We start from the raw sequence: 26,488 nt of genomic DNA on the forward strand, positions 1-26,488 counted from the left end.
GGTGACACAGCATGGCATGGGGACACAGCCCCATAATAGGGACACAGCCCAGGTTGGGGACACAGCCCCAGGCTGGGGACACATCCCCAGAATGGGGACACAGCTCAGGTGGGGACACAGCCCAAGATGTGGACACAGCCCCAGAGCAGGGACACAGCCCCAGGTTGGTGACACAAGCCCAGCTTGGTGACACAGCCCCAGGTTGGTGACACAGCCCCGGGTTAGGGACACAGCTCCAGGATAGGAACAGAGACCCAGGTGGGGACACAGCCCCAGGACGGGGACACAGCCCCGGTTTGGTGACACAGCTCAGGTTGGGGACACAGCCCCAGGTTGGTGACACAGCCCCAGGTTGGTGACACAGCCCGGTTTGGTGACACAGCCCAGGTTGGTGACACAGCCCCATGTTGGTGACACAATCCCAGTTTGGTGACACATCCCCGGTGCGCTCAGTTGCTCCGGCGCTCCGAGCGCTGGCTGTGCCATTGCCATTGCCATTGCCATTGCCATTGCCATTGCCATAGTAACCGGTGTCGCTGATTCCGCTCCGACAGCAGCGGGAGAGGCTCGGAGCCGGCCCCAGCCGATGTCCCGCTGCTCCGAACACCCCCACGGCTCCCCTGCCTTTTAACCCCTGCGTGCGCGGCGCTTTTTAGCCGGGGGTCCCTTTGTGAGCCTCGAGCTCCTTTGTCTCCACTGCGAGCCATATGTCCATGGCACACAAAGGGGGGAAATTCGGGAGCTTTGTGTGCTGGGATTTTCATAGGAGGGGATGCTGGTGGGCACTGGGGGTGTTTTTGCTGGGGGATTTTTTGCTGGAGGTGTTTTTGCTGTGAGTGTTTTTACTGGGGGTGTTTTTCCTGGTGGGCACTGCAGGTGTTTTTGCTGTGGGTATTTTTATTGGGGGTGTTTTTGCTGGTGGACACTGGGGGTGTTTTTGCTGGGGGTATTTTTGCTGTGGGTTTTTTTGCTGAGGGTATTTTTGCTGGGGCTGTTTTTCCTGGTGGGCACTGGGGGTGTTTTTGCTGGGGGTGTTTTTACTGGGGGTATTTTTCCTGGTGGGCACTGGGGGTGTTTTTGCTGGTTTTTTTTTTTTGCTGTGAGTGTTTTTGCTGGGGGTGTTTTTGCTGTGGGTATTTTTCCTGTGGATGTTTTTTTCTGGTGGGCACTGCAAGTGTTTCTGCAGGTTCAGCAGCTCCAGCGCTCTGCACGCTGACTCTATGCTCCTTTTTCACCTCTCCAGACACAATGCAGCTCTTTTCCTTCTGCTCTTTTCCTTCTGCCAGCACTGCTCTCCCTCTGGGAGCTGCTGCTGCCGTGGAAAACATCAGAGTATCCGTGGTTTTTTTCCCCACCGAAGGGATGAGGTTGGTTCAGGTTAGAGGAGCAGAAATTCCCCAGAACTGCTCAAGGAATTGCCCATTCCTGCCACATTAATGCTCTTTGTTAGGACAAAACTCAAATAATCTTGGAAATGACCCAGTGCTAAAGGATGGGGCTCCCAAAAAACCGTGGTGGGGAAGTCAGAGGTGAGAGAGACTGAGTCAGCCCCAAGGAGGGGACAGTGACATTTCTTGAGTTCTCATAAGGCATCGAACCCAAATTAATTATTCTTTAATTATCCCTGTTTCCTCCCAGCACCCTGTAATTTATCCTCACTCAGAGCATCTTTTCTGCCAGACCTGATCATTTATTCCCCCCAGGTGCTGAAATATTCTTCAATATTTGCTTTACCTTGGTTTCTGCTGCTGTTTGTTAAAGTTAGAGAGTGGGGATGTATTTTGGGAGCATGTCCTGCCTTGAGTTGAACAAGAGATGTTCTGAAAATGATGTGCTTTAAATCCTTTAAATCACCAAACTGACTTTGATGGATTTTCTGATGTTGATTGTGTTTCAGTTCTGTTGGTGCTGAGCTCTGTTCATGTTCTTGTTACTAAATAACTGCTTAACACTAATATTTCTTACACCTCATTTTGGAAATGCTGATTAATTAGTACCTAATGCACTAAACATCTTAAGTAATTCATTTGGTTATTATGTTTTTTTGTCTTTAATCCCCACATCTAATATTCTAACCACTAGGAGAATCAATGAATTAAAAGATCAATGTATCAATTCACTCAAGTTATCAAAATATTTATACAATATTTATTTGAATTATTTTTGCAGCTAATCAAGCTATTCTTAAACTGCAGCTGTTAATTTTGAAGATAGAACTTTGCAAACATTTCCTTTGATCCTACAAAAGTATAACCCAGCCTGCTTGGAGATGTTTCCTCTCAGATGGAAACCTGGAATATTAATGAGTTTTGATTCACTCAGTTTTATTTAACAAATTATTTAGTGTTGACCTGTGAACTTTTAAACAAAATCCCAGCTCACCAGGCCAGGAAAAGCTGTTTTGCACAGAAATTCTGCACCTGCTGCTACTGCTGCCCTCCAAGAGTTAGTGGTGTTTTCATTCCAACAGGGGTGTTGGAATAAAGCACATATTGAAGGGAATGCAGCTATTGAAACACTGGTACCAAGTTTTTGGGATGCTCAAGCAGCATCCTGGATGCTCCCATCCTCCCTGTGCCCATTCCAAGGGCTCAGCTTGGCAGCAGGGGGATCACAGGGGGGTCTGGTTTGTCACCAGTGCAAGGTATGGAGAGGAAAAGCAGAGCCCAGGCAGGAGTTAACTCTCTGGGTGATCTGTGAGGCAAACAGATTTATGAAATAAAAGCTTGTAATGCAGTTTAATAAGATTAGATTTATTTAATAAGTGCAACATGAGGACATTGGTTCATGGCAGCAGCAGCAGAGCAGCACAAAGAGATCTGAGCTCTCAGGGCTCTTTTTCTGTCCAGTCCCTTTTCTCACCACTGCTATTCCTGCCTGGAAAGAGGGGCTGGGAGCTGTGAGAGCAGAGCAGTGCTGGAGGAGGATCCCCAAACAGATCTGGCTGCTCACCAGGAGCCTGGCCCTGAGTCTTGCTCTGTCCCAGGCTGTTGCTGTGGTTGGAGGTGAATTTGAATTTCTATGCCTCATTTCCCATGTGTACAGTGAGGCCAATAATGCTGCCTTTGTCTGTGGGACTGTTTAAAATGTAATGAGATGAGATTTTCAGAAATGACAAATGGTTTTCAGGGCCATGTGCTGGGATGAAGGCTCTGCAGAGGGGCCTGGGCTCTCCTGCTGGGCAGCGTGGCCTGATTGGGTTTTCAATCAAAAGGAAGAACCTGAGCAGTGCAGAGCAATCACTCCTTGAAACTGGAGCTTCTTCTTGGCTTTATATTAAAATTCAGCCACTCCAAGGTGTCTTTCCAGTGAGCACTACCTCTGCCAGACATCACACATGGAGAGGGGAGAAAGCTTTGTGAAAACAAGACAGAAAAGGGAAATTTTCCTTTCATGGGGTTTAATGACTTGATTTTTCTTTGATATTTTCAGCATTTCAGAAGTTTTTGCTTAACTGTTTGTCCTGCCTGTTCTTCTTTCTGATACTGAACCAAATCCCAGTTCCCTGAGAACAGTGATCATCAAGAAAATCTTTGCTTGAGACCTTTGGAAAGGGCTTCTGTGCATGTTTATAATATTATACAATATACAGTATGTTTATAATATTATACAATATACAGTATGTTTGTAATATTATACAGCTCATGACCTGCTGTATGTGAAGCATTTATGAAGCTTTAGTACTTTGTGTTTCACTTGAAAGTGTTGCACTGTTTGGAAATCTGTCCTGTGTGTTTATTTCCCATTTTTCCAGTTGGAAATGGCACCAGATTAGCCACAGCCATTGGATTCCAGTGTAACTCCTCTCTATTGCTGTCCCTGCTTGGCATTTTTATTGCAGAATAAAGCAGGACAGTCTGTTTTCCTCTAAAGACATTTTCCCTCTCCTTCAGCTGGGTTCAGCAGGTCAGTGTTTGTGTTTGTGGGCACTCAGGGCTGGTTTGCAGAGCCTACCTGTGCACACAGGTGCCCTGTGTTTAAAATAGGCTCTAAAGCCACCCCCAAACACGAGGTGAAGCTGCTTAGGGCAGATTAAAGGTAAGATGCTTTTGTGCTATGAACTGGTGGAGATTCCAGCCAGTGAAGCTGGAAAACAGAACCAACAGCACAAGAAAAACCTTCAGAAATCACCTGGGCATTTCCCTCCAAATTATTATCATTTTGAAATCAAGGGGCTCTCAGGCAAAGATATGGGAATAGGAATAACAGTTCTGTACTAGGGAAATTAAAATAGAAATACAGAATTCCAAAGAACAACCCCAAGCCCTGCCAGAGTCAGAATCCAAGCTGACAGCCGTCAGTCAGGCAGGGTGTTGGCAGCAGTCCCATCCCATGGTGGCTGCATCCTCCTGCAGTGACAGATGTGGCTCAGCTGGAGCAGTGCTCCTGGACAAGGTGCAGTTTCCCTCTGGAGCTCCAGGGATGATGTGGAAGGGTCTGGTTTTCCTCTGGGATCCAGTGGGAAAGGCTGCTCTGATGTTCCAAATCTCAGATTTGGTCAGGGTAGGAAATGCTTGGCTCCTCCCCTGGCTGGAGCAACTCCCAATGGGATGCAGTAATTTTATCAGTCCCACAGTGGGACTCAATGGCCATGAGCAGAAAATGACTGGCTGGAGGAAGGATGGGCTGTGAAAAGATAAAGAACACTGCCCCAGCTGGTTTATAAACCATGGCCATGAACAGGAGATATCCCATGAGATAAAGAACACTGCCCCAGCTGGTTTATAAACCATGGCCATGAACAGGAGATATCCCATGAGATAAAGAACACTGCCCCAGCTGGTTTATAAACCATGGCCATGAACAGGAGATATCCCATGGAGATAAAGAACACTGCCCCAGCTGGTTTCAATGGATGCCCATTAGCAGAATATCTCCCACAGAGATCAGGATCACTGCCCCACCCTCAGCAGATGTTGATAGAACAGAAACCTTTGATCACATCCTGTGTTGGAACCCAAGACAGAAATCCACAGTGAGTTTCTGAGGGGGGAGAGGGGAAGGGTTGCTGTGGGATGTGCCAGTGGGAGTGTGTGATGAACATTCTCAGCTCTGATCCAGTTCTTTCCCTCTGGGTGCTCAGAAGTGGCTCCAGTGCCTGAGGAATCCTTCCCTGAGCCCATCCTGTGCTTGGTGCCACATGGAGGTGATGTCCTGGGATTTCATTTTGTTCTATTGCAGTATTTTCACTCCAATAAAAGGAGAGGTGGTTTCACTGAGTGGGGAGTGCTGTAAGAATTTCCAGGGGAGAGCAGGGACAGGAGAGAGCACTTCTAGAGCAGCTGAAAGGAAAGGTGAAGCTTCACCCCGATGCACTTTTTAATAAATTGTTTTTCATAAGCCTGGGCTCCTCCTCATGCTGATTTTACAGCTGATTTTTATTTTTGGTGCTGTTGTGCCTCAGAGGGACCCAGGGAGCTGCAGCACTCAAAGCCAAGCAGGTGAATCCCTCACAGGCCGAGCTTTATGACCCTTGCTATTATTTTTGACATCATAATTTATTACCATAGCCCTTGGAAGGTGTGTGAAGCCACATGGATCACAGCTCTGTGTGTCTGCAGTGGGAAGATTTTATCTGGGGAGGTGAGGAGCACCAGGAGACCCCAGTGACAGGATATAAACTGGATATAAACTGATATTCTCTTATTCCTCTTTGCTTTTTGACCAGAGCTCCCTGCCTTGGGAGGTCACATTTTAAGCCATGTTCCAGTAGTAAAGGTTGCCATAATCCATTCTGGGTGCTTTTGAGACAATTCTGGTGAAACTTGAGATAATTCCAGTCCCCAAATCCACGGTTCTTTCCTGCCCAGCTCCACACGAATGTCAGTGGTGGTGAGCCAGGAGCTGTCATATTCTGAGAGAGGAGTTCAGAGGAAATGTTAATATTTAATGCTGCCTTTTTGTGGTTAGAAGGGTGAGTTCTCTTAATGACACTGTCTGGAAGAAGCATATCTCAGCTATCAGCTGCTATTCAGTGCTTCCAAATATCACAGGACACTCATGGATCTCAAGAAAATCAACGATTTTGGAAATTCTCTCTTAAATACTGAACATTCCGAGAGATTCCTGCTGCTTCTGTCCATGATCATGCTGGGAATAGCTGAGAAAAATCTGATTTTAGGGTGAGTTGGTGCCTGTCTCACACTGGATTAGTGAGCAGAGATTTTGAGAGCAGTGAGGGTCTCCACTCCCTCAAAGCCACTGGGGACTGTGGGCCTCATTTCCATATGGAAAATCTTCTGGTAATTGACTCAATATTTGTATTATTGGCTGTGGGCAGGGTGTTTGCACAGCCTAAAGCTGTTTACACGGACTGAAACCCACTGCTAACAAAATCTGAGTGGCAGAAATTTGCTGGGGCTACTTTATGTTAGCTGAGGTCGCTGAGGAAAAAAAAAAAACCATAAAGGAAAAGGGAGGCATAGGATAAACAGAAATCAAAAGGACCATGGAGAAAAAAATTATCTTTGTCTCAGCATTTGAATGGGCTGTATTCATTTATCAAAAGACTTTCTGCTGGTCTTTAATGTTCCTGAAATAATGTGTCTGGTCTCTGAGTGCTCACCGCCAAGAAAAGCTGTCAGCCACTCCAGCAATTACCATACCCCAAAGGGAAGTTGGTTAATGATTTCTCTGTGGACAACTTGCTCTTTCAGTTTTTGTCCTCTGCCAGAACGATTTCCAAGCCAATGAAGCATTTTAGGATTTGGTTGGGTTCTAAATAGTCAAGGAATATTCTGGAAATTGCAGTTATTCAGTGCCTGCTCTTGATCCTGAGCCTGTGCCTGAGAAAATTCAAATGAAAATCCAAATGTGGGGAGCAGCAGTGGGTGAGGACACCCAGCAAGAGGCAAGGTGGCTTTCCCATCTTTTGGCCAGGCAGGGAAATATGGATTATTGCAGTGGCAAGTGCAACAAGTTGATGTTTTTAAGGGCTGCAGAATTTTGTGAGCAGTGCTGGTTGCAAAGTTCAGCACAGCCTAAAACAGATCCTTGCTCTGAGCATCCTGAAAATGTTGATTTCTATTCCAGGTTTGTTCAGCTTCTCTTTGAAAATCAGAGTGGTTTGGGATCCAGAGATCCAGGCTGGAGCTCTCTAAGCCACCCCTTAAATTGGCCCAGGGATTTGTGCCAGGCTCTCTTTGCTCATTTTCACTGGAGAATTGACTCAGTGGAGTTCTGCTTCTGCAAATATCCAAATTTCTCTGGGATCCTGCCTTGCCCCCACTGGAAGTATTAATAATTAATTATTTGCAATAGGAAGAGCCCCAGGTTTGGAAGTTGTTGCTGTCATTTAGTTTAATAATGGCAATTTAATGGTGTAATATATTGCTGTAATTTATGTCTGGGTTCTTAATTGTTAAATAATGAAGAAAAATCTGGATTTGCAGCAATTATCTCACCTAAGGATGGAAGGCAAATAAAGCAACACAGAGCTTCTGTTGCCTTGTTCCAAATTCAAATCAAGTTTGATTGTTCAGCCCTGGCAGTGACTGTGAGGATGAAATGGCATAAAGGACCACGAGACATTTCACTCATGAGGAGTGGAATCAGAGACCCCAGAAGAGTTTGGGTGGGAAGGGAGATTAAATCCCACCCAGTGCCACCCCTGCCACAGCCAGGACACCTCCCACTGTCCCAGGGTGCTCCAAGCCCTGTCCAGCCTGGCCTTGGGCACTGCCAGGGATCCAGGGGCTGCTCTGGAGTTCCATCCACACCCTCACCACCTCACAGAAAGGAATTTTTTCCTAATATCCAATCTAAACCTGCACTCTGTCAGTTTAAAGCCATCCCCCTTGTCCTGTCACTCCAGGCTCTTGTAAAAGCTGGGATTTCTTGGACAGATGGAGCAGGAAATCAGAAATCACCAATCACCATTGGAGTGACACAGGGATCAATCCTTGTCTGGGGTTCCAATACAGGATGTGATCAAAGGTTTCTGTTCTGTCACCATCTGCTGAGGGTGGGGCAGTGATCCTGATCTCTGTGGGAGATATTCTGCTAATGGGCATCCATTGAAACCAGGCAGGGCATTGTTCTTTATCTCATGGGATATCTCCTGTTCATGGCCATGGTTTATAAACCAGCTGGGGCAGTGTTCTTTATCTCATGGGATATCTCCTGTTCATGGCCATGGTTTATAAACCAGCTGGGGCAGTGTTCTTTATCTCCATGGGATATCTCCTGTTCATGGCCATGGTTTATAAACCAGCTGGGGCAGTGTTCTTTATCTCCATGGGATATCTCCTGTTCATGGCCATGGTTTATAAACCAGCTGGGGCAGTGTTCTTTATCTCATGGGATATCTCCTGTTCATGGCCATGGTTTATAAACCAACTGGGGCACTGTTCTTTATCTTTTCACAACCCATCCTTCCTCCAGCCAGTCATTTTCTGCTCATGGCCATTGAGTCCCACTGTGGGACTGATAAAATTACTGCATCCCATTGGGAGTTGCTCCAGCCAGGGGGAAGAGCCCAACATTTCTTACCAAGATAAAAACAGAGGGTTTGGGACACTAAGGGAGCCCTTTCTCCACTGGACTCCAGAGGGAAACGGGATTGCTCCACATCACCACTGGAGCTCCAGAGGGAAACTGCACCTTGTCCAGGAGCACTGCTCCAGCTGAGCCACATCTGTCACTGCAGGAGGATGCAGCCACCATGGGATGGGACTGCTGCCAACACCCTGCCTGACTGACGGCTGTCAGCTTGGATTCTGACTCTGGCAGGGCTTGGGGTTGTTCTTTGTAATTCTGTATTTCTATTTTAATTTCCCTAGTAAAGAACTGTTATTCCTATTCCCATATCTTTTCCTGAGAGCCCCTTGATTTCCAAATTACAATAATTTGGAGGGAGGGGGTTTACATTCAAAGAGAAGCTCCTGCCTTTCTCAGCAGACACCTGTCCTCCAAACCAGGACAATTCTGGGCTCTTGAGTTTTTCCAGTCAGGGAGAATCCCAGTTCCAGGGCTCTGTACACAAAGGGAGTCTCAGTATGAGAGTAAAGAAACTCAATTTTCTCCTTGTTTACAAAGAGCCAGCCCAGTGCCCATCTCTGTGCTCACATTTCTTTCTGTTGGTGTAAAGTTATTTTTGCAACAGAAAATTGTGCACCTCAGGCTCTTCATGCCATCCTTCCCCTTGTCTGTGCCAAGGCCAATCCCCAGACAGGATTTTCTTCTCTCATGGGGTGCTGAGAGAAGGCAGGGAGCACTTGTGGCACTCAGGACTTTGTGCAGGAGCATCAAAGGGTCTTAAATTAAATTAAATTAAATTAAATTAAATCAAATCAAACTAAACTAAATTCTGCCACTCTCCTCTGCAGTTCCAGGTAAGCTCTCTACTCATCACTTTTCTGGGGTGGTATTCGCTTGCTCCAAGAATTTTAGGATGTTAAGAAAATCTGAAAATGAATTTCTACTTAGTTTCCCTCTTTTGTTTCTTTTACCAGTTCATATTATCCACACACATATTATAAATTTAACCATTTTCACGTGTTGCTAAATGTTTTATCTGCAATAAACATTCAGCTTATTCTGCTCTGACTGATACAGAAATTAATTAATACTCATTACAGGAGCAGAAAATAAAGCTGCTGCATGGAGGCTGAAGCTGCCAGTGTGATTCCAACTGCCCTGATTCATTTCCAAGTTGGTGTTTGGGTTTCTCCAAACCTTTGTAGGGCCAAGTATGAGCAGTTTTCTGAGGAATTTTCATATTGATGCTGGGTTTGTGAAATTCAGATGAGGGTCAGTGTCATTCTCAAAGTAATTTATGTGGTTCTCAGTGAAAATAGAAACCCTGTGGGATTATCAAACCCCTGGATTATCAAACCCATGGATTATCAAACCCGTGGATTATCAAACCCATGGATTATCAGCTCCCAGTGAATTTTCAGTAAAATTTTGTTATTTCTGTGCTTAGAGCATGGACATATCCTGTTGCTGGTTTAACATATTATCCTCAGGAATTGTTCTGTGAACTCAAACTGAAATAGAAATTCCATCATCCCATATTCCCTTTATGATAACTAAATTGATGGAGATCTGACATACCTGACTGGGAATTCTGGAATGTTAAACAAGGTTTGTGTGTCAGGCATTAGAGAGGTTTAATGGGACTCATGTGGGCAATAAATTTCTGTGTCTGCTCCCAAACTCAGAGTGATTTTGGGGGTCTGAGTTCTCACTGCACTGCTGGAGCATCTTTACTCATGCTAAGGCTCTTCCTGGAGAAAGAAATATTTCAGGACTAAAGCTGTGGAATCATGTAGGCACATTTAAGTGCTTTAGTTCAAGTGTAACAGAATAAATAGAATTTGCTACAGCTGGGAGTTTTGCAAGATCTGATACTTGGGTTTCATAGGTGGAAATAAGAATCTTTAAATTGCATTAATTGCATATGGAATCTTTAAATTGCTTCCTCTTTTTTTTTCTTTTTTTTTTTGTCAGTGTCCATGAAAGGACCATAAAAACAGAATTAGTAGTCAGACACTGTGAAATACCCAAAAAGGAGAATACAGGATGTCTCTTAGCAGTTCAGCCATTTTTTTTGGAATGCCTGAATTTCCTCTGGATGTTTAAAATCATCTTTGGTTTGATACAAGAGATCAACCAGAGTCTCAGCAGATCTGCACACACAGGTGAGATCTTGGACAGGCTTCCCATGAGCCTGGCTGGAAACACAAACCCAAAAAATTGAAACACTGCTGAGGGTGTCCTTGAGTGCTTTGGATGGATGTTCAGTGTGAGGTTGTCTGTATTTTGTGGGGTTATTTTAAAAGAGTCACATCTGTACAGCAGGAAAACTCAGCCTTTGGCAGTGACCTTTGCCAGCTCAGACGTTTGGAGGGTCAGTCCTGTCTGGATCCAGCTTTCCTGGCACATCCTCCCCAGCCCTGCACAGAGCCTGTGGCCATCTGAGCATCTCCAGGGCTGTGCCAAGGGATATAGGCTGGATTCTGGATTGCAGGCTGTCCCTGAAAGCCACTGCCTCCATCCCATCCCATCCCATTCAGCAAACTGCAGAACGTGTCACCACAACCACTCCGAGGCTTTCCTCGTGCTGGAGCCTCCCCAGCTCTCGTCACAGCTCCTGATCAGCATTGCTGTGACAATTAATATTTATAAACCATCCATAAAGCAGCACTTGTGTGTACCTGAGAGGCCAGCTGGGGCTCCATGCCCAGCCATGCACCTGAGATCAGCCTGGAGCCCGCTGGGGGTGATCCCAGGAGGGGAAGGAGCTGGGGCTGTTTCCCTGGAGAGCCCCAGCTTTGGATCCCTCCCTCCTTCATTAGCTACCAGAGCACATCATCCTCATCCTTCAGGGCCAAGCTGCAGGCTTATTTTTTTTTTCTCCTTTTAGTCTGGAGTCTTTTATCACTGCGCTGTGCATTTATTACCGGGCTTTGCTCAGTTGTGACCTTGGCTTTGGTGGTTTTTCCACCTTATGGATACAAATTTGGGTGTGGCTTGCAGGGAGAGATGGGTTTATTATTTTTTAAATACACCTCAATTTATTTCTTTTATTGCTTTTGGGGTTTTTTTTGTTTTTTGTTTTTTGGTGTTTTTCTTTTTTTTTGAATCCTGAAAAGGTGCTCGGTAGCCATGTGGCCACAGATGCTTCTCAATTAACAATTAATGTATGCATGTGCAAAGATGCCTGTCAATGAATAATGCATGGCAGTAAGTAGCCTGGCCATTGGGTTTGACCAACACAAATATTACATATGGATTATCCTGAGGCCCCCAAATCGCACATGAAAAACTTAATATCAGGTGGAGCCAGCCGAGTTCGACCTATTGTTACCTTTGTGACCAGACTGGCTCTGCTCCCACGTCCCCAGGGTCTCCAGGCTCACAGGGTCTGGTGGACTCTGCCCGGACCATCCCTTTGGGAATGACCCCACCTGGCCGGGCCTGGAGCGGCTCCTTTAGCTACAAACCGCGGGGAATAAATCCCAGGGGATGCCAGGCACGGGTAGAGGAGCTGGGCTGGAGCCCAGCAGCGAAAGGGCAGCGAGAGAGAGGCCGGGAGAGAGTGGTGCTGAAGGGACAGCGCCGGGGCTGAGCCGGGACCGGCTGAGCCGGGACCAGCTGAGCCGGGACCAGCTGAGCCGGGACCAGCTGAGCAGGGACTAGCTGAGCCTGGACCACCCGAGTCCCCCGAGCCGGGACCAGCCGAGTCTGGACTAACAGAGTCTGGACCAGCCGAGACCCCCGAGCCGGGACTAGCTGAGCCTGGACCGGCCGAGCCGGGACCAGCCGAGGCCCCCATCCCTCCCTTGACCTCATCCCCTCTCCCTTGTCCCCATCTTCCCTCTTCCCCATCTCTCCTCGCCCTCCATCTCCGCTCTGCTCCCCACCCTCGCTCTGTCCCCATCTCCTCTCCATCCCCCATTTCCCCTTTGCCCCCAGCTCTCCTTCACCCCCATCTCCCCTTTGCTTTCCATCTCCCCTCTGCCCATCTTCCCATGCCCCGATCTTCTGTCTACCCCATCTCTCCTTTCCTCTTCATCTCCCCTCTGCCCCCATCCACCCTCTGCCCCGTGTCCCCCTCCCTGTCCCCATCTCAGGGTCACTGTCCCCACGGGCAGGAGCGCTCCGTGGTGGGGCTGTTGTGTCTCCTCCTCTCAGGGCTGCCCTCAGCCGTAGCCGCCTTCGGCTGCTCCCCCGATCTCCCGCAGGGAGGCACCGGGGTCTCCTGGCACTGCAGAGCTTCACTGCCTGCAAGGTCACTGATTTCTGCTCCTGGAGGTAAGTCCCTGCCACCAGCCCGTTTTCCTCTTACACCCCTGTGCCTCTCATCCCCATCCTCTCTCCAGCGCCATCCCTCAGCCCCGTTCCCCCCAGCAGGGTCTGCAGCAGCGGAGGAGCTGAGTCAGCGTTCTGCTCTCCATCCCCTCTGCTCTCCATCCCCACTGACCCAGCGCGATCCCAGCTGCTCCGCCCCGGCCCCGCGGCGCTGGCAGTCAGGAACAATGGGATTCCCGGAGCACTGCACCATTGCCGGGCTCGGGGAGGCAGGGGGCAGCCCGGGGGGAGGGAGAGGGGCACGGAGGTTCAGCAGAGCCCCTTTCTACCCTGGGAGCAGCCGGAGGGGAGGAGGAGCCGGGTCCCCATCAGCTCCTGGAGCTGCCAGATCCGCACGCCTGGAAGGGGAGGGGGAGAGGGAGGGTGGGTGTGATGGGGGCTGCTGCTCCAACCTGATCGAGTCCATTTGCCAGTTCACCACTCGCATCACTTCCGGAGCAGTCCTCAGTTTCTGCTGCAGAGTGAGCTTTTTTTTTTTTTTTTTTTCCCTCTCTATCTCTCCTTTTCCCTCCCTCCCCATCTGGCTGCTGGGAACTTGAAGCCTCCTCCCTTTATTGCAGCAGGATCTGCCCCATCCTCGCCTCAACTTTGCGCTGCATCAAAGGCAGAGAGCGAGCCACAGGCTGGTGCCGATGGGGCCGGGGGAGCTGCCGGGCACAGCCCTTTGCTGCTGATGTTGCCGGATCTCTAGGACCCAGATCCGTCTCTTTTCCATCTTTCCTCTCCCCCACCTCTTGTATCCGTGTGTGTAGTGTGTGTGTGTGCAGGATCCTCCTGGTTACCGCTGTTGTTATTCCCCCCGAGCAGGCAGACCCCAACCATGGCTGAGAGGAAGCAGAACGGGCGGCAGGGCGAGGAAGAAGAAGTGCCAGCCTTCTTCAAAAACCTGGGCTCGGGCAGTCCCAAGCCCCGGCAGAAATTCTGTGGCATGTTCTGCCCTGTGGAAGGATCCCTGGAGAACAAGACCATCGACTTCGACTCGCTGTCGGTGGGCCGCGGGTGTAACAAAGTGGTGGCCAAGCAGAAGGATGTTGCCCACCTGGGTCCGGATGCTCCCAACGTCTATTCCAAGCAGAGCGGGAAGGGAGGGGAACCATCTGTTGAATTCGGGAGAAAGGTGGAGATCAGGAGTGCCACGGGCAAGGAGGCGCTGCAGAACCTGAATGACAAGGTGGGTGCATGTATAGAGATGTATTTATATATATATTTATATATATTGTGCGCGGTGAGCTGGAGCACGCGATCCTCTCCACCTGCAGCCTCTGCCTTTTATGTGCCTGCATTCCCCGAGCCTTGCTGGGCTCAGCATCCCCGGCACATCCCCCTCGTTGTCCCTGTGCTCCCTCCAGCCCTGCGAGAGGGGGGCACAAGGAGAAAGAAGAGCCCCCACACCCACAAACACCCCGCCCTGCCCTCCAGCCTGGGCAGAACCAGCGACTTTTTTGTTTGTTGGGCGATTCCCCCGGCTGGGAGGTAGGGAAATGCCCCACCCAGGCAGGGAATGCAGCTCACGGAGCACAAACGTGATGCTGAGCAGAGGAGCAGCAATGAGCCTCCACCTAGGGATCGAATCCCGGCGGGTTCTGCCCCGGGAGATGCATTTCACTGCCCACCTTCAGGGGCAATTTTGGACTCGGGACTTTCACAGGAACGTGGCATCCTCGTAGCAGCCCAGAACTCCTCCCAGGATTTTCAGACTGCTGCAGATACTTCTCATTCTCGGGATTTGTCAGGGTGTGATAAAGCCCATCCCCTTCCAGAGGCAAAACCCACTGCACCCATAGATCTGCCTGACCGTGCCCATCCAATTTCCTCAATAAATCGATTTAAAGCAGCTTTACTCAGCTGTGAGGCAGGAAACAGTGGGTGCACACTCCTGACAATGCTGGCAGAGCAGAAATGAATGAATGGAGCACCCAGCAGCAGCCTGCTGAACTCCTGGCATAGGGCAGGAGTTTCTCTGAGTTAATCTCTGGGTGCAGAGCAGCCCTTTCCTCTGGGAGTTGTTGCTAGGATGTGCTTTCTGGTTTTTAATTCTGATATGGATTGTGTGTGCTGGGCCTGGAATTCAGAATGTGGCCTTGTCCACCACTTTCTTCTGCTTTCAGGAACATGAAGTATAATAGAAAAATAGAAATTAATAAAATGTATTAGATATAAGATATAAACCAGAGACTCATCCACCCCAAGGGCTCCATCCAGCCACCTTTCCACATGAACACTGCTGCTACAAAGGGCTCACAAAGGCAGGCACAGATTTTCAGAATTCCCACACACCAGCCCTAGTGAGGAGGAGCATGTGCTCCACGCTGCTGCAAACCTGGTTTTCCAAACCCAAACAAAAACCTGCCACTACAGCTGCCTGAAGTTTGCCCTGGAGGCTCTGTTAATGGAGTAACTTCCCATGATTAATTAGTCTTGTTGGATGAATCAAGGTGCATTTCGAGAATAAAGGGTTTTTTCATTTTGGGCAGTCAAAGGTTCTGCAATTCATGACATTTTAAGAGCTAATTTTGATGTCCTCTGGGACATAAATATAAGCAGGATATACATTGACTCTGAAAAGATCAATTTTTTTCTGATTAAATGGTACCAGTGTAATAAAAATTTCAGTATGACATTGTGGAAAATCAGAATCCACTGAGAATATTAATAATTTTTAAGTGTGTTTTTTGATTCTATTTTTAAAGATTCTTGATGAAATAATGGGATGGTACAAAACATTTGAGTTGTTTCTCATTAGCTTTGCTTAACACTGATGTCCATGGATGGTGCTGTGGGGGTTGGTGAGCACTGGGTGAGTGCAGTCTCTTGGGATAAATGTCATGCTATGGATTGGGAATTTATTGCAGGAATGTTTTAGCTTTGGAATGGTTAAATGCTCAGCAAGTAAAATTGGCTTTATGGGTTTAAAACTCACTCATCCTTTCTGTCACTTATAGAAAGATCTTGTCTTAATCCCTCTTGAAACAGTTAACAAAACAACATGGACAAGCCATTTTTTATATTTTTCTCTGAGGTCTCAGCTGTCAAGAGGATAAAAAAGGGGATGTAATTATTCCACATTAAATGACAATATATTGTTCTGTGGGGCAAGATAAGGGCAATCCAATCCCCATGTGCCTGTCCTGCCTGGGACATTCTGCAGCCATTTATTATGGATTGCCCTGGGCTGTGCTGCCTCATCATTCAGGGTTAGGATCATCTAGAGGCACCAGGAAGGCTCAGCCTCAGCTCCAGCAGCGTTTGCAGCTCCATCTCTGGTGGCCAAATCAACAGGTCTGCAGCTGAGCTCGGAGCCAAGCTCTGCTGCTGGCAGCTGCCAGCCCTGGGAGAGCTGGCTGTGCTTCTGTTCTCTGTCTGAACTTCCTCATCTCCCCTGTTGGGCTGTTCCTGTTTCTGGAGCTGCTGAACCCCAAGAACATCATCTCCAGATGTGGGGTTCCTTAAATGAGCCCAATCCCCCACCTTGGTCCTTGCTGTGCACCTGCAAGATCATTTTCTGCAGTGGGATTTACCCCCCTGGGCACTTCCAATCCCTGAGCCCCCTTTCCATGGGGAAATTCCTGCTGCTGTCCCCCCTGAGCTCCCCTGGCCCAGCCTGAGGCCGTTCCCTCTGCTCCTGTCCCTGTTCCTGGAGCAGAGCCCGACCTGGGGCTGTCCCCTCCTGGCAGGGACTTGTGCAGAGCCACAAGGTCCCTCCTGAGCCTCCTTTTCTCCAGGCTGAGCCCCTTCCCAGCTCCCTCAGGAATTCTCCAGCCCCTTCCCAGCTCCCTCAGGAATTCTCCAGCCCCTTCCCAGCTCTCCCAGCCCCTCCTGGTTCTCCAGCCCCTTCCCAGCTCTGCTTTCCAGTCAGTGCAGAAGCTGGAAGGTTCTGCAGAATGGCATCCCAGGGCAATATTCCCCTTTTCCTTACATGAGCAGTCTTGAGTGAGGGGCATTAATTTGGGGTTTGAAAAACTTTGGCCGTTGATTGCTTGAGCTGGGTCATTTCTCTCTCTCATTGCTCTTCCTTTTGTCTTTCTCACCTGTTGATAGTTTTGGGACAGAGACTGTTGTGGGGAACATCTACAGAGAAAAGCAAGGTTTAATTGCAAGAGAGATCACAAGGGTTTAATCTGGTTTGCAAGGAGAGCCTGAGCAGCTGCTCAGAGCCTTCAACACCAGGTCAGGAGCTGGGATCCCAGATTTCTCTCCATTTATGATCTTGTTGTTACTCCAGTGGTTCAGGTGTGTCCCCTGTGCATCTCTACATTCCTTTTTTGCCTCCCTCAAAACAGTTCCTGGCCCTTTGGGAAGCACAGAGCACTGTGTGTAAACTGCTGCTCTAAACCAACAAATAACAAATAACAGCAATGAATAAACAGGCAGGAGGAAAATGTTTTTATTTTAGAATTGATAGGAGAGAAGTTGCTTGCAAAACACTGTCATGAAGCTTACAACATGACTGGACTTCTTCCTAAAACCTCAAAGCTCTCAGGATCGTGGTTGTTCATTCCTGGAGAGAAATAATGAATAACAGGATGTTGTTGAGAGCTCAAATAATCACAGACTCTGGAACATTAATGGAACTGTTGTCCAAAACAAAGGAGCTGTTCCAGACAGCTGGAAATGCAGTCCTGAGTTCAATTTGTTGCAATGCCTGCAGTTCTGCTAGCCTTGTTTTGACAATCATTGCTTGCAAAAATAATCATGAGGGAGGATGACTTGCATGTCCTTCCAGTGGGTCAGGATGGTTTGGGGGGAAAAAAACTAATATTTTAAAATTAAAAATGCCAAAGTTCTCTTAACTTCTTTTGAAAGCCATAATTCTGCACCACTGCTGTTCCAAACCTCCTGTGGGTGTCTTGTTGAGTGGTTTGATATGCAGAATTTATAGAACACCACACTTCCATGCAGGAATGAGCAGGAAGTTTTGATGCATTATTTGGGTTAAGATTTGATGGGAAAACTGAAACACTTGGAGCCAGATCTGCCTGCTCAGCTTGGAGCTGATCCAGCTTTTATCCCTGGGGATAAATGCAATTTGTGGCACATGGGAGTGGCAGTTGGGGTGTGCCACCCTCGTGCCACCAGCCTGGGCATCACTGAACAGACCCCATCTGCTTTGAGCAGGTGCTGAGCTGAGGTTTTTTACCTGAGGTTTATTACCTGAAGTTTTTTACCTGAGATTTATAACCTGAGCTTTTTTATCTGTTTTTTTTTTTTTTTTTTTTTTTTTTTTTTTACCTGTCTTGTGGCACATCAAATCTGGGTGTTGTTTTAAAGCTGGGAAATGATGTTGTCAGCCAAGTTCAGGTGAGGTTGGGGGTGTGTGTTCTCATGAACTCTCTGAGCTGATAAAACAGCAGCATCTGGGAGCAGAAACCACCAAACCCCAAATTCCTCTGCCCATCAATGTCCTGTCCTGTCCTCCCCTCCCAGGGAGCAGCAGTGAGTCTCAGGGTGGGAGAACAGAGGACAAAATTCCATTTTTCCCCTGAGTCATGATCACCCTGCAGCTCAGAGGGAGGCAAAGCAGAACAGGCACAGCAGTGGCTCTGCCCTGTAGGATTTTGGGGAAGGAGAAAGAATTTTAATGGTAAAAAAAATGTTCAATCATTAAAACCAACCCCTGCTCGTGGCTCCCATGGGCCTGGAGGTGCCAGAAGGTGACAGGGAGAGGCAGTGACAGCAAGGCCTGAATGTCCCATGCTTCTATTCCAGAAATTCTGCATTTAGCTGTAGTGCAGCTCAGGCAGGATGTGGCTGTGGGAGGTTTGGAGTGAATAGCACTTTTTTTTTTTTTTTCTGACAGAACAATCCCTGTCTAGAACCCTGAAGAGAGCCTGGCTTGTTCCTGGGTGTGTGATGGGGAATTAACTCTGCTGGGATTGTTTAAGGACAATTCACATCATGGTGCTCAGGACATTTCCTCTAAGAAATATGCTCCAACACTAACAGCCTTCTTAAGATGCTATTTTGAAGGGTTCTCTGGATATTAAAAGAAAGAAAATCAATTGGAAGGTTAATTTTAATTTGCAGATCGAATGTACATTTTGATTGATCAGTTTGTGTGGCTAGAAAGTGAATCTTACTCTTATAAAATAGGATAATCTGTATACAAAAAAAAAAAACAAAAAACAAAAAAATTCAGGCTGTTTCTCTGAGAAATTTTATGATCTTTATCTCCTCATAGTAACATGTTTGACCTCCATGGTCATTTCTAACCCATGCATTTTAATCTTAATTTTAGTTTTCTCCTGGAAGATAATAAAACAAGAGATGCCCACTGTCAAGTACAACTTCCCTCAGTAATTTAATTTATAACCATTAATAATGGGCAGTTCTTTCACCATCTTTTGGGAAGGACAGATGTAAGTCCTGCATGTATCAGCCTGGATTTAATCCTCCCTGCACTTCCTAAGTGGTTCCTGGATCTTGGGAGCAGAAACTCCTCCAGAGAGGAAAAATCCTTTAAAATCAATGAGAGTTGGAGCTGATGCAACAATTGGCACTGGCAGGATCATGACAGAATATTAGGGCCTGATGGGTGAACTCCTGAAAGCTCTTTTGGCCCAGCTTATTTAAACCCATCTCTGATCCCTCTTTTCATTCAAGCTTTAAAATGGATATTTCCATTTGCAGGTTTTTAATTTCATGGCAGAATGCCATTGTGGACACACCTTTAAGTGTTCAGTAGGAGTAGAAGCAATTTGGGTGTTGCTGGAATTCTGTGGGCTTTGTTGCCATTACACTAAAATTCCACTAAAATTTTAACACATCTTTTCCCAGCCATCCACTGATCCACAGTGGGAGTAAAATTCTTTTCCAAGCCCTTTATGGTATTTCACAGAATCTGTGAGTTAAGATTCAGAGTTGATGTAAATTGATTTCCACTGTGCTGATTTATTCCAGCATAGATTTATTTTGATGATTTTAACATAGATTATCACTGCACAGAGATTCTCATATTCCCGTGCCATTTTCCCTCTAGATCTTTGCAGGATATAAATTTAAATATAAATTTAGGCATATATATGTTCCTTTAGCATGAATTAAATTTTTGCTGCCAAGAGCCTCACAAGAAGTGTGCAACAGCTGGGCAGGAAGGGCAAGGATGAGCCAATATTGCCCCAAATATCTGAAATGTGAGGATTTGCCAGGGACAATCCTGTCCTTCTTTTCATTAGCATTGATTAGGCAGTGCTCAAGAATGTGACACCTTGAATTTGAGCCCCCTGTGTGCATTAATAGACAAAGTGCATCAGCATTATCCAGAAATGCCAGCACTTCCCACAATGTCTGAGCCCTGCTGGAGCAGCCCTGGCAGGATTTAAGGAGGAAATTCAATTGTTTTAACAAAGGACCCAACTCCTGTCCCTGATGTTTCACAGAGTTACTTTTCTATATTTAACTTGTGAGGGAATTGATGCAGAAACCAGAGATTCACCAGAGGGATTCCTCAGAGAATCATGGAATGGTTTCGGGTTGGAAAAACTTTAAAGCTCACCCATGGGCAGGGACATTTTCCACTGGAGATTGCTCCAAGCTCTACCAGAACCAACCACAAAGAATTCCAGCCTGTTCCCCACTTGTCCTCACCCCAACATTGCCAATTAGCTTTTCTCCTCCCCTCCTATCACCTCCCCTCATGTCAGATCAAGACTAAATAAGTCAGTTTGCCAACTACAGCAATTTTTAAATTACATCTTTTTGACAACCTTTCAGCTCATTACTAAAAGCAAAGAAAATTGGGGCGTACGGGTGTGGTGTAATGGAGCTAAGGGACATGCCTGGGAGATTAATTCTGGTCAAATCACGGAAGTTTTTAAAATTTGGTGCTGCATAGGTGTTGCATCTTCAACAGCTGTGGTTTTCCAGCCCTTTAACCTCTGAATTTATTTCATTCTGTACTACTTAGAAGTAACAAGGTGGTGAGAAAGACAAGCTAAGTGTCACCTGGAGATTGGTTTTGCTTTCTGACCCCAGTCACTGCTGGATCCAACTTATGGAATACATCACTATGGAATACTCAACATTCAAGAACTCCTGCTCTGAATTAAGCCCATGTGCAGTAGGAAGCCTTTTATAAATAATAAAAAAATTGAAATAGGTGTGTTTGGGCAGCTGGGATGGGCTCTAGGTGTGTTGGTGGGTACCAGCTCCCAACCTTGGGCAGTGTGTGATTCCTCTCTGGTACTCTCCTACCTGCAAAAAAAAGGCATGGAACCATTCAGATATGAAACTGAGGAGGGAAACAAGCATCAAAGAGAAAAAAAAAAAAAAAGGGAACAGTTGCACTGTCTAAATTTAGAGAGCTGATGTAGATTCTTGCTGCCATGTTGTGAGCAAAAATATGCTAAGGTTTCAAAACTTCTTCAAGCACATATCAGAGGCTCAGGAGAACCCATTTAGGGTTGTCTATTCTAATCATTAAATCAAAATAAACCCTACAAAGGCAGACAAATTATTATTTTTGTCACTGTCATAATGAACCACTTTTTCATTTATCGCTAATTGGATATTAACTGGTTCATATATCAGCTATTTAAGTGTTATTTTCGATATTAACTGGTTGATATATCAGCTAGGTGTTGTGTTATTTTGGATATCAACTGGTTGATATATCAGCTAAGTGTTGTGTTATTTTGGATATTAACTGGTTGATATATCAGCTAGGTGTTGTGTTATTTTGGATATTAACTGACATATCAGCTCTCTAAGTGTTGTGTTATTTTGGATATTAACTGATTGATCTATCAGTTCTAAGTCTTGTGTTATATTGGATATTAATTGATTTATCAGCTCTCTAAATGTTGTGTTATTTTGAATATTAACTGATTGATATATCAGCTCTCTAAATGTTGTGTTATTTTGGATATTAATTGATATATCAGCTCTCTAGGTGTTGTGTTATTTTACATATTAACTGATTGACATATCAGCTCTCTAGGTTTTGTGTGATATCCCACCTGTAGCCAGGAGAAACTTCACTTTTTTAGAGCTCCCTGTGAAGAAATGAACACAAAAGGTCCTGATATGAGTATATTTGAATAGATGTTGTCTTTATAATGATTTATTGCTCTCCTAGACCAAAGGTTTCATTTCTTGCTGGCTGTGCACGGTGTGTTGGGGTATGTAGAGATCACAATTCAGTGGCAGGCAAAGATGCAGCTTGTGTGGTGTGCAATTCATCATGGGTGAGGGAAGAAGGTAAGTCTTTGCTCATTAATTATCAATTATAACCTTCAAGCAGGAGTGAATTTGTGGCACTGAGTTCTCAAAAAAGTGTATTGTACCTTAAATCCCAGCACAGCTGTCAGAGGGAGCTGCCTGACCATGGATCCCACCTCCCTTCCCTGCCCTGTAAACAATGAGATATTTATGCCATTTAATGCATTTCTTTCCTTGAAGTACCAGCTTTTGGAGTGCAGGGAGTGAGAAATTTGACTCCAAGTGAAACATGGAGCACGGAGTTGGCAGCACTGCTGCAGTAAGGAGTGGCCCGAGGCAGCGGAGAGGATCCCCACGCCCGGGTGCGTAGCTCTGAGCCCACATTTCCCTGCCACTAAAGCCTCAGGTTAGTGACACAGGTGGCTGCGGGGGTTGGGTCCGGGCTGCGATTTCTGGACGAGGTGTGGGACAAGGCAGACTGGGAAAACAAAGGGTCAGGAGCGGTTTCAAATAATTTCCATCCCTAAATTTGCTAATTGGGAGCGTCGGGAAGGGTGGGGTAGGACAAAGAAGATGGAAAGCAGCGAGTTCCACACCGAGAACCCTCCACCCTTGAGGAGGGGGTGTTGGCAGCCCCAGGAGTGAGTGGGGAGGGTCGTTCCTGCTGCTCCAGCGATGGGGTGGGAATGCATGGGGGTGTCTGCACATCTGGGCACATCTGGTGTAGCAGAGATGCATGGGGGTGTCTGCACATCTGGGCACAACAGGGAATGCATGGGGTGTGCACATCTGGACACAGCAGGGAATGTATGGGGGTGTCTGCACATCTGGGTGTAGCAGAGATGCATGGGGGTGCTGCACATCTGGGTATAGAAGGGAATGCATGGGGGTGTCTGCACATCTGGATATAGAAGGGAATGCATGGGGGTGTCTGCACATCTGGGTGTAGAAAGGAGTGCATGGAGATGTCTATACGCCCACACATAGCAGGGAATGCGTGGGGGTGTCTGCACATCTGGGCACAGCAGGGAATGCATGGGGGTGTCCTCACATCTGGGTATAGAAGGGAATGCATGGGGGTGTCCGCACATCTGGGTATAGAAGGGAATGCATGGGAGTGTCTGCACATCTGGCGCAACAGGGAATGCATGGGGGTGTCTGCACATCTGGGCACAGCAGGGAATGCATGGGGGTGTCCTCACATCTGGGTATAGAAGGGAATGCATGGGGGTGTCTGCACATCTGGCGCAACAGGGAATGCATGGGGGTGTCTGCACATCTGGGTGTAGCAGAGATGCATGGGGGCGTCTGCACATCTGGGTATAGCAGTGAATGTATGGGGGTGTCCTCACATCTGGGTATAGAAGGGAATGCATGGGGGTGTCCTCACATCTGAGCACAGCAGGAGATGCATGGGGGTGTCCGCACCCCCAGGGACGGAGGGATCATTCCCTCATCTCCCGGGGATCTCAGGCAGGGAATAAAGCGAGGTGTTGGCATCTCCCGAAGGAATCATTTCGCAGAGCCCCGCCCAGCGCTGCAGCTTCACTAACGCGGGGCTCCCGGGAAGCGTTTCGGTGGGAGCGGGGAGGCCGGGCGGGCGGTGCCTGCAGTGTCCCGATGGATTGCGTTCCGTGTATCCCGATATATCCCGATATATCGCGACATATCCCGGTCTATCCCGATACACCCCGGTCCGCTCCCGCGCCCCTCCCACCGCTCATTTGCATAGCGGCGCGTTCCCCGCTCTTCTATTGGCTGAGCCCACCACTGATTTGCATAGCGGCGCGTTCCCCGCTCTCCCATTGGCTGGAGCTCGCCGCTCATTTGCATCCCGGCGGGCGCTCAGCCAATGGCGCGGCGCGCAGGGAGGGCGGGGCCCGCATGCGCCGCTCCCGCCCCGCCGCCCCCGAGCGCTGGGCCGGGCTTGGCTGGGCTGGGCTGGGCCGGGCTTTGCGGGGCTGGGCCGGGCTTTGCCGGGGCTGGGCCGGGCTGGGCCGGGCTCCGGGCACAGGGAAGAAAGGGAGACGCGCAGAGCTGGGCGCCTCTCCCGTTCCTGCCATTGCGGAGAGCAGCGATCGCCTCCCGCGCCCCCCTCCCCTGCTCCCCTTCCCTGGGATCGCAGTGATTTGGCCTCGGGGGATTTATTATTGTTCTGTTTGTAATTTTTTTTTTAAAGTGGGTTTTAAATATTTTTTTTATCTACACGCTGGTGAAGGGGAGGTTGCGGAGCAGTTGCTGCGCGGGAGACAATAGCGGTGCAGCAGCCGCCGCGCTTCTCTTTAAAAAAAAAATTATATATATATATATATATATAACATTATCGAATAAATACATCGGGGGTTGATTTCCCAAGATGTCTTATCAGGGGAAGAAAAACATTCCGCGGATCACGGTGAGTGGAGCGCAGGGGAATAGCGGGGAGGGGGAGGGGTGCGCGGGGATGGAGCCCTTTGTGTGCCGGAGCGCTGCGGGCTGGGGCAGGATAATGGGATCGGGGATAATGCGGCGCTTCCTGTGCTGCAGCGCCGGGGGGGCCGGGGTCGGGGAGCCCACGGAGCCGGGGGGGCCGGGGTCGGGAGCCCACGGAGCCGGAGGGGCCGGGGTCGGCAGAGCCCACAGAGCCCAGCGGGGCCGAGGGCGGATCGGGCGGCATCGCCCCTGCGCTGGCCCCGGGAGAGCGGCGGGAGCTCCGCCAGGGGGGCTCGGCATCCTCGGGGTGCGCCCGGGGAGGGGTCCCTGTCCCTCGGGTGTGCCTGGGGAGGGGCTCTCCCTGCCCTAGGGGTGCCCTCGGAGGGGGTCCCTCCCCTCCCTGCCCCTCGGAGGGGGCTCTCCCTGCCCTCGGGATGTGCCCCTCGGGGTTCTCCGTGCCCCTCACGGGGTTCTCTCCCCTCGCTGCCCCTCACGGGGCTCTCTCCCTTCCCTGCCCCTCACGGGGTTCTCTCCCTTCCCTGCCCCTCACGGGGTTCTCTCCCTGCCCCTCACGGGGTTCTCTCCCCTCCCTGCCCCTCACCGGGGTCTCTCCCCTCCCTGCCCCTCACGGGATTCTCTCCCCTCCCTGCCCCTCACGGGGGTCTCTCCCTGCCCCTCACGGGGTTCTCTCCCTGCCCTCGGGGGTCTCTCCTGTGCTGGGAGGGGTCGGTGCCTGCCCTCGGGGGCTCCATCCCCGCTCGCCCCATCCCGGCCAAGGGCGGCTCCGGGCGGGGGGGATCCGCTCCAAACCCCGATCCCCCCGCCGGGCTGGCTCTGGAGATTTTCCAGGATCGCCTGATTTATTATATTTTTTCGGTCAGGAAGGTTCTGGCAAGGCGCAGGTTTGGGTGCGACCCTGGGGGAGCAGGGAAGGCGCCGTTATATAAAGCCCTGCCTCGGTCTCCTTGCTGTGGGAGCCGATTTAGGGCAGGTATTGCAGATCCGAGGGTACCAACTTGGGGTTACGTAAGAGATCTTCGGCTAACGGGCTCTTGGAGCCGCTGGTGTTTTTGGACACGGGAGTTTTTAATCCTTGGCAGCGGTTCTTCACCTTCCCCATGGACACACCCTTCCCCGTCCTCCTTCCTCATCCTCGGGGGCAGGAAAAGGAGCTCAGGAGCGGGGCTTTGGCGTGTCTGGATTGTACAATCCCAATGCTTAAGGAAGGCAGGGATTGTGCAAAACGGTTATGGATAAATGGAGCATCCTTTTTTTTCTTTTTTAATTATTTTTTTCTCTGCGGAGGGGAACCAGTTTCCCTCCGAGAGGAATGGTAGAAGAGTTGAAAAAGCTGTGCCTGTGTTTGAAGGGCGCTGGAGGTTCCTGCTGAATCCCTGTCACGGGCCAGCAGCAGCATGACGCATTTTTCTTCTGGCTGAACGCTCTGATTTATGCTCTGTGCACCCAGTCCTCCTGCAAAGGGCTAGGAAAAAATCACATTCTGCTCCTGTTTTGTGCAAACCTGGGATTATCCAGGCTGGGAAAAGGAGGATAATGGATGTGTGTCTGCCCTGATTTTGCTGCTGAGCAGACACAGATCTGGTGGCAGGCCTGGCAGGGATGCGAGCTGCCTGTGCTTTTGTCTCCAGGGTGGTTGAGATGAGCAGGAGGATTCATCCAGATCTCAGAGCCCTCTCAAGAGCCCAGCAGCAGCCCTGGTTACTGCCAGAAGCATCATTAAAACGCTCCAGGCTTTATTTCACATATATTTCTTCCCTTCTTGCCTAATTGATACCCAGTGTGTGAGACTTGAGCTGCTGGTGACATCCGTGGCCAGGCTTTTCCATTTTAATGGCACAAGGAGCCTGCACTGGAGGTGGCCATCAACACTGCAGTGCTTCTAGAAAAGCTAAACAGTTTGTTGGAGAGGCTGGTATTGAAAGACAAGTGGGTTTTTCACACCCCACATTAATTCACTCAGGCTTTTTGGCATTTGCAGCAGCTCCTAAATTTAAATTTTGGGGGTTTCTTTGTATTTGAAGTTGGTGGCGTTATCCAGGGGAACTCTCCATTGCAGCAGGAGGAGGAAAAAATGAGGGAGATG

General features: G+C 48.6%; 1 protein-coding gene across 3 annotated transcripts in view; it reads left to right on the plus strand.

The window, feature by feature from the left end:
* Positions 1-13,187: 13,187 nt before the first annotated feature.
* The window catches only part of DPYSL2 (dihydropyrimidinase like 2), a 54,529-nt gene continuing 41,228 nt past the window's right edge, over positions 13,188-26,488 (plus strand). Inside the window, exons 1-2 of one of the 3 annotated variants that reach the window (XM_033081042.1) lie at positions 13,188-13,277; positions 13,624-13,987. In XM_033081042.1, coding sequence (XP_032936933.1) covers positions 13,637-13,987 — 351 coding nt within the window. In that variant the 5' untranslated portion in view covers positions 13,188-13,277; positions 13,624-13,636. Of the gene's footprint in view, positions 13,278-13,359; positions 13,988-23,938; positions 24,368-26,488 lie in introns of those variants that run through there. The other 2 variants (XM_033081041.1, XM_033081043.1) reach the window with 2 other exon arrangements.

Source organism: Catharus ustulatus, chromosome 27 (assembly GCF_009819885.2).
Source record: "Catharus ustulatus isolate bCatUst1 chromosome 27, bCatUst1.pri.v2, whole genome shotgun sequence".
Classification (NCBI taxonomy): Eukaryota; Metazoa; Chordata; class Aves; order Passeriformes; family Turdidae; genus Catharus; species Catharus ustulatus.